Below are 10,946 nucleotides of genomic sequence, written 5' to 3'. Positions count from 1 at the left end.
CACCTAGAAGTCTCGTTAATATGACTTTGATCTTAAAACAGACTTTTTAAAAAATATATATATTAAAGTCATGGTTATAAGAGTGGAACACATCTTAAAGGAGAACATTTTCCTTTATCCACTTCTCACTCTCTTTCTAACCTCTTCCCTTGACTGCTTGACTGATTCAATTAGGAAGAAAGCAGTGTTAATAACCGATAGTCTTGGCAGCTATCTGGGCAGCCTGACTGTGCTGTGAAACTCAGTCACTGTGTTCAGCACTGAGGTCCCTGGTTGGGAATTGGAGGGAGTGAAGACGGTTGCTCTCTTGGCTTCTTTAACACAGGCACTGTCCTCCTTGGTAGTGAAGAACTGATTCCAATTCTAATTAAAGAATATTTTAACTTAGTTGTTATAGGAAGATAGTTATTCCAGAGTTAAACATGACAGAGAACACACACACATACAGATGAAAATTAGAACATTTTATTTTCAACTTCCAAAAATCTTTCATAGATAAGCATAACATTTATTACACTTTTCAATATCAAGAGAGCTGGAAGCACAGTACATACAAGGATTTATATTAAATTAGAAATGTTACATATGATTTCCACTAGAAAGCCCTTGATGATTTACGACCAAACTGTGATGCATTCTCTTAATTTTCTAATTAAAGAATTATACTTACTGAAAATACAAATTTAATTGGCCTCATATATCAAAATAGCAAATTCGCCTGTGAGTTCTAAGTCCAAAAACACCAGTTTGCCAAGGATGTTGGTTGAGAAAGGATTCTCTGGAGACACAAACTTTGAAATGTTCTTGTTCTTAGAGGAAAAAAATTAGCAAAATAAAAACAGTGAAACCATCTAAGAAAATTTAAGAAATTGTAGATAACAAACAATATTACCACATCAAATTTCTAAACAATCTTTAGGTATTGGAAATCAGGATTCATTTCCTCTTAAAAAGAAAAAAAAAAGATCAGGGGAAGGAAGTTGAATCACAATACAGTCATGCATCACTTAACAATGAGGATATATTCTGAGAAATGCATTGTTAGGAAGTTTTATCACTATGTGAACATCATAGAGTATACTTACACCAACCTAGATGGTATAGCCTACTATACACCTAGGCTCTCTGATATAGCATATTGCTCCTAGGCTACAAACCTGTATAGCATGTTAAAGTACTGAATATTATAGGCAATTGTAATACAAAGGTAACTATTTGTGTATTTAAACATCCTAAACATGGAAAAAGTACAGTAAAAAAATGGTAGAAAAGATGAAAAATGGCACACCTGTATCTTATCATGAATAGAGTTTATAGGACTAAAAGTTACTCTGGGTGAGTTAGTGAGTAGGGAGTGAACGTAGAAGCCTAAGACATTACTGTACACTACTGTAAACTTCATAAATACTGTATGCTTAGGCTACACTGAATTTATTGAAAATATTTTTCTTTCTTCAATATTGACTTAACTAGCTTACTGTAACATTTTTATTTTATAAACTTTTAAATTTTTTAAAGTATTTGACTCTTGTAATAACAGCTTAAAACACAAACACATATAGCTCTACAAAAATGTTTTTCTTTATATGCTTATTCTATAAGTTTTTTTATTAATTTTTTGCTTTTTAAATTTTTTTATTAAAAACTAAGGCACAAACACACACATAAACCTAGGCCTACGCAAGGTTATAATCATCAATATCACTGTCTTCCACCTCCACATCCTGTCCCACTGTAAGTTCTTCAGCGGCAGTAACAGGCATAGAGCTGTCATTTATAATAGCAATGTCTTCTTCTGGAATATCTCCTGAAGGACCTGTCCAAGGCTTTTCTCAAGCAGGTGTCACTCTTTTCAGAAGTATGTCCATAATGATTTGCTTGGTTTGTTTCTTTTTTTCATCATAAATTTGCTTGTAAATAGATAATGCACCATGAACATTCCTCTCTATTAATGAATATCTTTTGGTGTTTGGGTCCAGGAAATTAGGGTTCTTGTTCTTTTCCTGTATTTTCCTTTCTTTTGCCTCTTCTTCAGCTATGTGTTTCTATTCTAGGTCCAATATCTCATTAGTCAAATGCTAAGAAACCACCTCTAGGAGCTCTTCGATGTCACCCTCATTCACACTCAGGTTAAAGTTGTTTGTCATCTCAACCACAGCCTTGTTGATTTTTGCAACATTTGTGCTAAGATGTTATGATGGCTAGAGTATCACTAGGTAATAGGAATTTTTGGCTCCATTATAATCTTAAGGACCACCATTATACATGAGGTCCATCTTTGTCTGAAACATTGTTAAGTAGAGCACAAGTATATATAAAAATTGTGTAAAAAATTTTTAACTGTAATATTTTTCTGTTGAAAAGTTGTCTTATAATTTGTTATTAGAAACTCTTTGATATTAAACCAATGAATAATTCCTATATATAAAGTAAAATAATTATGAGATAGGAGATTAGTTAACAGTGTTTGTAGAGTATGACCCATAAACAAAACCAAAGCTTTCCATTAAATTCCTGTATAACTTTAATGGGAAAACTCTCTATCTTCATTTTGTTAGAGGCAAAAGAATATCATCTTCATATACTTAATACATAATGATACATAAAGAAAATGATTTTCCTACAATCCTAATAAACATTCATCTAAAAGGTTATCTGGCATACAGTACATAAAATAATAAGGCATATTATAAGATCTCTGATGATATTGTAGTCATGAACTCTGTTGTTAGGGATGAGAGGAATAAGTTACAGTAAAATTCCCATGACTCACCATGGTTTTGGCTGTTAAGCCTCAAACACACTTATTTATAGTGTATTTCTAAAATAAACTGAAAATGTGAAGTAAAATTTATTTCTACAGCTCCAAGGGAATCAGATAAGAAACCTGGTTGTTTTAAATCACTCTCTGATATAATTTTTTAAAAGTTATTTTTAACGGGAATGATGATAACACCAGAAAAATGGCAAAACAAATTCTGAAAAAATAAGATAATATTTGGTGAGCTGTCTTCCTATTTTGTACTGGCTTTGTTCAAAAACTAAAATATAAAGTTATTCTTCAATTGCTTAACTGTTGGTTGTGGAAATAAGAACCATGAACATGTGAATATTAAATATCTATGTCCTAAGTAACAATGAAACAATACATAAAGATTTTGGCACAACAGAATAGACTATGTAAATTCTGTATCATAAGTTTCTCTATAAATTTTATCTGTTAAAATTCATAAGGTTGTTTTCTCTATTGCAGGTGCCAGTAGTTTTCTTCTGGAGGTTGCTGGGAAAATAGTTGTTTTTCAGTTAGAAAGTTAGGCTTACTTTTCCATTGCAACATTTATCTTCACTATCCACGTGGATTTATTCACATCTCATTATTTTTGATGTTTTTCATTTTTGAAAATTTCTATAAGTAAAGAAAAAATAAGAAGGGTCCATCAGAAATATGCATTGGGAACAGCCAGGAAGGAAACAATTTACTTTCAAGTATCGTTTATAGGACACTCACATGTATATATGCTTTTTGAGAAACAATTAAGGTCAAAATAAGAAGAGTCAAAACAAAAAAGCATAAAATATAAACTCTTTAGAAACAAGGTAAATATTTCAATGAGGTAGGAAATAATACCTTAAATTTGTAAAGTGTTTTTTTAGATTACAAAGTGCTTCTCTTTGCATTTTTAGTTTATCCTCATCAAAACTCTATTATATAGGTAATATAAGGTAAAAGAAAACTAAATTCACAGTGGAGTTAAGAGACTTGTCCAGCAATCACATAGCTGGTAAGAGATTGAAGCTGATTGCACTCTAAGAAAAATGTCTGATCGCAGACCTCACACTTTGGCTGTGGCACAATGCCTACAGAATAGAGTCCAACCCTAGCAGAGTTCTGAAGACTGCAGAAGAGAAAAAGGTTACCTTATAATTGTTAAACTGAAGAAAAGGCAACAGGTTTCAAGCATAAGCTGTATAATCTAAAGCTTCTGATTAACATGGGCATGGACTTGACTTTAACACAATAACATATCAAAATTCAAGTAAAGAAAACTACATTACAAATAGAAATTCTATCTGTCTTCAGGTAAGACACTGCATTCCTTTTCAGTATGGCTTTGTGGAGTAAGGGGAAACAAGTGGTTAAAAAAAAACAAAACAAAAAAACCTAATAACATGTACTTCCACTATAATAGTCAAGAAGTATAGAAAACTGGTCATCTCTTTAGTTTTTCCATGCCTCTATTGTACTAGTGATCTGTTAAGTGTTAGCCACATGGATATTCAGACACATCCTCTTAGGCTCTTGCCTGAGTACTCAATAACTTATGGCTTACTCCTTCTCCTCTTCCTCTCTTCTTCCCTCTCTCCTTTCCTTCCTCCTCCCTTTGTCCTCCATATCTTCTTTCCCTTTTTTCTTCCTCCCTCCCTCCCTCCCTCCCTCCCTCCCTCCCTCCCTTCCTTCCTTCCTTCCTTCCTTCCTTCCTTCCGTCTTTTTCTGCTAAATACTAAATACTATTACTTTAAGGAAGTTATCTAAACTTTACGTGCCTCATTTCTTTATCTTTAAAAAAAAGAGGGGTTTAATAGTGCCTATTTTATATGATGCCTATGTGCCTATTATGACAAAGATTAAATGTGTTGATAAATGCAGAGTTTTATATTTTAAAGTGAGGAGTTTTACTCTCTCACCAACCGTTAGCTATTTTTATTATATGTGTGAAATAGAAAGACAAAATATACAGTTTTGTGACCTCTGAGGAGCTCACAGACTAATCAGGAAAGTTTCAAGAAATGGCATGTCAAAGCAGACAGAAGTGGAAATTCTCCACACATCATGTTAATTCCCTTAAAAACCCGAATTTATTTTCTCCTGTCGACATCTCTCTTCAGTGCTAACTTGGGCTAGAGGCTGGGGGCTGGGGGCAAGGTGCGGGTAGGCAGTGGCCTGATGAGAGAAATAGCCTTGATGCCATGCTTTCTTTGATTTTATTCTCTCTCCTCATCATCTATTATCCACAAGTGATGCTATTAGATTTTTTGGTCTTCCTCACATCACAAACAGCAATAAAACTACACACTATAATATATACATTATAGATGAAAGAACATGGGGCTTTTAGGCAGTATGCCTAGATTTAATTTCCACTTCTATCACCTACTATCTTTGTGAATTTACCTGTAAAAGGGACAACAACAGTGTTTCTCTCTCACAGTGTTGCTTTTCTTGGGGGAAAACGGGGGACGAGGCAAGTGAAATAGATATACTGTAGTATAGAGAAACACAATCTGAAGCCCTAGATCTGATTCCTCATTCTATGACTTACTGGCTGTGTGTCTTGAGGAATCTCTGAATTCCATTTGCTTATCAATGAATGAGTTTTGTTAGTAATAACTGAATCATAGAGTTGAGGAAATATCAAATGAAATAATGGAACTGCAAGTGCTTTGTAAAATGTAAAGTGCTACAGAAATATTACTTGCTATTACCATCTCATAGTCACATAAAACTATTATAAGCTCATAGTTTGAAAGTTCAATCTGTCATCTTGACAGTTATTAGTCTCACTCTCCCTTGTCAATAAACTGATTTAAGATAGTACATAGTTAAGCAGAAAAAAATGGGAGGTGAGGGAATTAGAATAATTAGATATCTCAATATAAAATAATAGGATTTAAACAATCTTTGTTTTGGAGGGGACCTTATAAGTTGCCTCTCTCTGCCTGATCTAGCCCAATCTTCCACCCAGTGTTAGAATGCTCTAAATAGAACACCTGTGCTCTAGTGGCCAGCTCAAGTTGACAGAGCAAACTCGATATTGAATAGAAACTGTGTTCTTTATTGCATTAATTTTCAAGAAATTTCAACATGTGCAGGAACTAAGTTTTCTAACAATTATTTAGTTTTAAAATTCAAATTGATTTAAAACCCTAAGCCCTTTTGGCATTCATCAACAATTCATTTTGAAAATGTCACTAACTTAATATAGAGGTGGCATTTTTAATAGTGGATTGAATATTCACTGATTACCTTTGAATATTCACAATTACTTAAATGATCAAATTAACTGAGGGGTGTGAATTCATGTACAGTCAGTTCTTTGGAGATAAGCCAAATACTTCATCCATGGAGGATTAGATATAGAATGTAGTTTTGTTTTTCTCTCTAAAAAGTATCCTTTAGTAGTCAATGCAATAGTCAAAATCTGTGTCTATGTGAGAATAACCTACTGTTTAATCCACAAAATGAAGTTTTATATATGTAAAATTAGATGACTACTTTTTTTAAAGGAGAGGATTAAAATAAAAGAAAATTTCCATTTCCTTTTATTTCAGAGGAATCAAGTTCAAATATATCTAAAATTGCTTCATATTTTCTTATAAAGCTGATGTTTCCTAAAGAGTTCATTTGAACCAAGGTGAGTCACATCTTACTTGCTTCTCCTTTGGGAATGGGTGTCAGTCTCCTCAAATTGCACAACTTGATGGTGAACCATAAAACCTGCAGTAGGCACACTGACATTTAGGAGGCAGCTTGATTATGAAATGTAGTTTCCTGGAATCTCTTATGAACATTTTCAACTTTATTTTCATCCAGTTACCATTTTCATATCTGTACTCATCCTCTCCTTTCCTTAGCACATTTTGTAATGAAGTTATTGTTTGAGATTGAACTAGGTGCTTTATTTTTCCTCCTATCTACAGTGGTTATGTGGATATCGCACCATTTTTCAGAAATGAGTCTTATATTTATACTCCTGGCAACTGTTTTTGCATACAGAAAATATTTGATAGATGTCCTGTATTATCTGTCAAGCACAGAATGGGAATCTAGGGTTCATTTCTTTACTCAAATATTTATCGAGAACCTACACTGAGTCATGAACTTTTTTAGAATCTAAGGATAGAGCAGACTAATAAAAATCCTGACCCTCATGGTTCCCTCGTGTAGGAAAGGTGACCCATAATCAAAATAAAGAAGCAAAGTGTATTATAGCATGATAGATAGCATAAGGGAGGTAGGCAGTCCAGTTAAGATTATAAATTCAGATAAGGTGGTTACAGAAGGGATCTAAAAAGGCAATGGCTAATGAAAGACCTAAAGGAGAAAAAACTGAAAGTCATGTAGATTTTTGGAGGAAAGATTATCACACTTAGAGAAAACGACCTGTGTAAGCATTAAGGATGGAGCACCCCTAGAGTTTCTGAGGAACAATTAGGAGGCCAATGTAGCTAGACTTGTGAGAAAGGGGGAGAAGTAGAAAGAAAAGTGGAGGATTTTGAGGAAAGAAGTTGCATAATCTGACTAAGGTTTTAACACATGCACTTTGGCTGTTGTATGGAGAATGGGCAGTAGGAGATAAGGGCAGAAGCAAATAGACTAATTAGAAAGCCGATGCAAGAATCCAGATGAGAAATAATGGCTTGGAATAGCTTGATAGCAGTGACATCGTAAAAAACAGTCATATTCTAGATAATGTTTGAAGATAAAGTTGATAGGACTTGTTGATGTAGTAGGTGTGATAAGTGAGAAGAAGGGAAGGTTGCTCACAAGTCTTATACTGCATTATTTTTTTAAATGTGATGTGGAGACCCTCTGCATCATAATCACCCAGGAAACATGTTGAAATAGTTTCCTAGTTCCTACCTGACAGTTTCTGAATCAGAGTCTTAGAGCAGAGGTTAGCAAACTTTTACTCTAAAGGGCCAGACAGTAAATATTTTAGGTATTTCATATGGTCTCTGTCAAAACTACTCAACTCTGTTGATACAGCATGAAAGCAGCCATAGACAATATGTGAATGAATGAGTGTGGCTGTGTTCCAATAAAACTTTATATAAACATTGACATTTTAATTACATATAATTTTCATGCATCAAAAATATTTCTCTTCTAACTTTCCAACCATTGAAAATTCTTATATGTGTGCTATACAAAAGCAGGCAATGAAACAAATTTGACCAATGGCCAGAGTTTGCCAGCCCTGCTTTAGAGAGCAAAACCCAAGAATGTGTATTTTTAACATGCTCGTTAAGTGACTTTTTATGCACAAGAACATAAAGAAACATTGAGATAAATTTTAAAAGTTATTGTCATTTGTTCCTTCTTGCTTTGCTTAGTTCATGGGTCAGAGTAAAGACACATTTCTTGAAAGAAGTAAGAACCAGAATTGGTTAGAAAAATGAATAAAAGAAAGATTTCCACAGTCAAGAAAAAAGTTTGGAAGAAAGGAGAAAGAAAATTTTAAATGATAAGATTAAAAGTTATTCATGAGAAAAATTAAAGAATCAGGGAGAGGTTCAAAAGCTTATTATCTAGGCATAAATAATATTTTGTCATTTCTTACTTTAAAAATGCATTTACCATGAAAAAGGATCAATAAATGATTTATATATGACTCTACGGAGGTCAAAGACAGAGGTCAACGTATAAATTCAGTCCCTTGTTCTACCTAGAGTGAAGATACTAATAATTATCTTAAGAAAAATATATCTTGCCATATGAAAAAATACGACCTATCATAATTTGCACATTTTGCGCTCAGCTAATCTCTGCTTATAGCAGCCCTGGGTCCAGTCTCAGTTGTTATGGGTTTGAACTATGACATCTCTTCTTTTTTAAAATTTGTTATCTAATGCTTCAATTACTTTTTTTTTTTTAGTCTTACGCTCAAAATAATGTGGGGGAAATAAAGAAAAAGTTAATAATCATGCTATTATTAAATCTTTAAGTGGACTTATTAATCACAATCATGTTACTGAAATAGTAGTCATTCTGGATGTAAAATAACTGATTTTGTTTCTTCATCTAGTAAGTATTTCTCAACCTTATCTCTGTTTTCACACGATTGCCTTCTTTGCCTCAAGATTTCATTCATCAAAGTTTTTTTTGAGACTGAATCAATTAGAAATTGATAATTTTTATTTCAGAGAAAATAATTAAAAAAAAAAAACTCAAATGAAGTTTTAAGTCCTGATAGACCTAAAAATATTTAGCAAAGAGATTTGGGATTTCTGAAAAAAACTTACTGGTGAAAAAATAGTAAGTTCATAAGTCCTTAGCAAGCATTATGAAAATATGAAAGTGATGAAGAGAAGAGAAAGTGAAGAGTAAGGCTTAAAACAGGCTATCTCAATAAACCGTCTTAGTCTAATCCTCCTAAATCCTAAGAGCTGAAGGATATATTTCTTCGATCTAGTAGATTCCTTTGTAAACCAACATGTGACATGGTTAATATTATGCCACAGCAATTAATATGCAGTAAGTGCTAAATAAGGGCTATTGATTTAGTTCTATAGTAATGATAAGTTTTTTACTCTGTACCAGTCTCATTGCACAATTCCATGTGAGGCAGATATTTCTGGTTGCAGAGCCTGCACATTTTCCTCTATACCCCACCATCTCACAGACTGATTCCCCAGTGGTTAATGTTCCTGTCCAGCCACAGGTGAGGAGAAAATGAAGTGAAAAGAGAATAATGTGAGAAAAAAGAAAAGAAAAGAAGAGAAGAGAAGGGAAAAGAAGAGAAAGAAAGGAAAGAAGAAAAGAAACAAAATGAAAAGAAAAAATATTGCTTTGTCTAGAGAACTGTCTTTCCTTTTCAATGGTACATGATTTTGCTTTTATAATTAACATTTTTCTGATGAGAACTCCCATGAGTGAAGGCTGAGGAGTCAGATTTTCCGTGAAGATCAAGCACTGCAGGAAATAAATTAATCTCTAGAGAAGAGGGGCAAAAGAGTCAGTACTCACACAGCTGCTGAACAGGAATCGATATTTCAGAATTGTTGAAAGAATGAAATGACTGCGGGTTCTACGTTCAGCATATTCTTAAACATTTAAACATTCTGAGAAGAGGGATATAGGTTGCTATAAAATGAAGAGCAATCTTATGACATTTTACTTCAGGCTGTCAGCAGTTCCAAATGGAGATAGTATTCCCTGGAAATGAAAGGGAAATTCTACTAGTGTGATTATTTTGTTGATATTATGATAAATCTGAACTGACGTTAATTAGAAGGATAAAAGATATACCAGAGTTTTGGATTATCAATTTGAAATTATCCAATATTTTAAATACCAGGTTTTCTGGTCGTCGGAGTAAAAGTAATTATTGTGCTTAGAATTACACACTGCTTAGAATAAGACTGAATTGCTGAAGTGTTCCTTTATTAAAATTGAGAGACAAGAATATATTTTACGATATCTAAAGTACCTACCTCTTGATAGCATATATTCAGTCATTCAGTCAAGATCTTTAATAATAGAACCCCTGCTTTGTCTAATTCACAAAATAGTCCTGATAAGGAACTGCTTTATGTCTTATTCCCTATCATACAAGTAAAATCTGAAGTTTAACACTGAGATTAATTTAAAGCTCAATGTAAAGACTTCTTTATTTTCCAACTGATCCATTCTTTATTTCTAGCTTTTACCTTGACTTCAGTGAAAAGATTTTCCATGGAGTTTGTTTCCTCTAATCTGTTTAACTTACCACAAAAACTAGGTTCCTAGGTTTGGGAAATCATTTCTATGTGAGTCTTACTTAGAGATGAGCCACAGTTACATCATTCTATGATATCAGAATAGGCCAGAGAATCACATACTTTCAGAATTGACAAGACATAAAGATTAACTGATATACTTCTTATTTTGGTGAGGAAAGTATAAAAATGAAATAACTTGTGAAAGTCTGCACATCTAGATTGTGAAGAGCTGGGACTAGACCTTAGGGGATCTGAATTTTATTTTCTTGCTTAAGGTTCTTCTCATTATTTGACAAGCCTAATTTATAGAGGATGAGTCACAGCGTGGGTTTAGTCTAAAGATGTAGGAATAATTAGAAGAACATAGTCAAAGCTTCCAAAGAAAGGAAATTCCATTAGAGACTGTTGATTAGGAGAGTATAAAATTTGTTCAGTAGCGAACATTTATGTAGGGCAAAACCAAA

The 10,946-nt window shown here is 33.3% G+C and overlaps 1 protein-coding gene across 1 annotated transcript in view; it reads right to left on the bottom strand.

Annotated features, from left to right (window-relative positions):
• Positions 1 to 1,958: 1,958 nt before the first annotated feature.
• The window catches only part of THEMIS (thymocyte selection associated), a 166,394-nt gene continuing 157,406 nt past the window's right edge, over positions 1,959 to 10,946 (bottom strand). Inside the window, exon 6 of the mRNA XM_011358729.2 lies at positions 1,959 to 3,406. Within this exon, the coding sequence (XP_011357031.1) occupies positions 3,375 to 3,406 (32 nt within the window). The 3' untranslated portion in view covers positions 1,959 to 3,374. The remainder of the gene's footprint in view (positions 3,407 to 10,946) is intronic.

Source organism: Pteropus vampyrus, unplaced genomic scaffold (assembly GCF_000151845.1).
Source record: "Pteropus vampyrus isolate Shadow unplaced genomic scaffold, Pvam_2.0 Scaffold43, whole genome shotgun sequence".
Classification (NCBI taxonomy): domain Eukaryota; kingdom Metazoa; phylum Chordata; class Mammalia; order Chiroptera; family Pteropodidae; genus Pteropus; species Pteropus vampyrus.
This window is presented reverse-complemented; position numbering and strand designations above follow the sequence as displayed.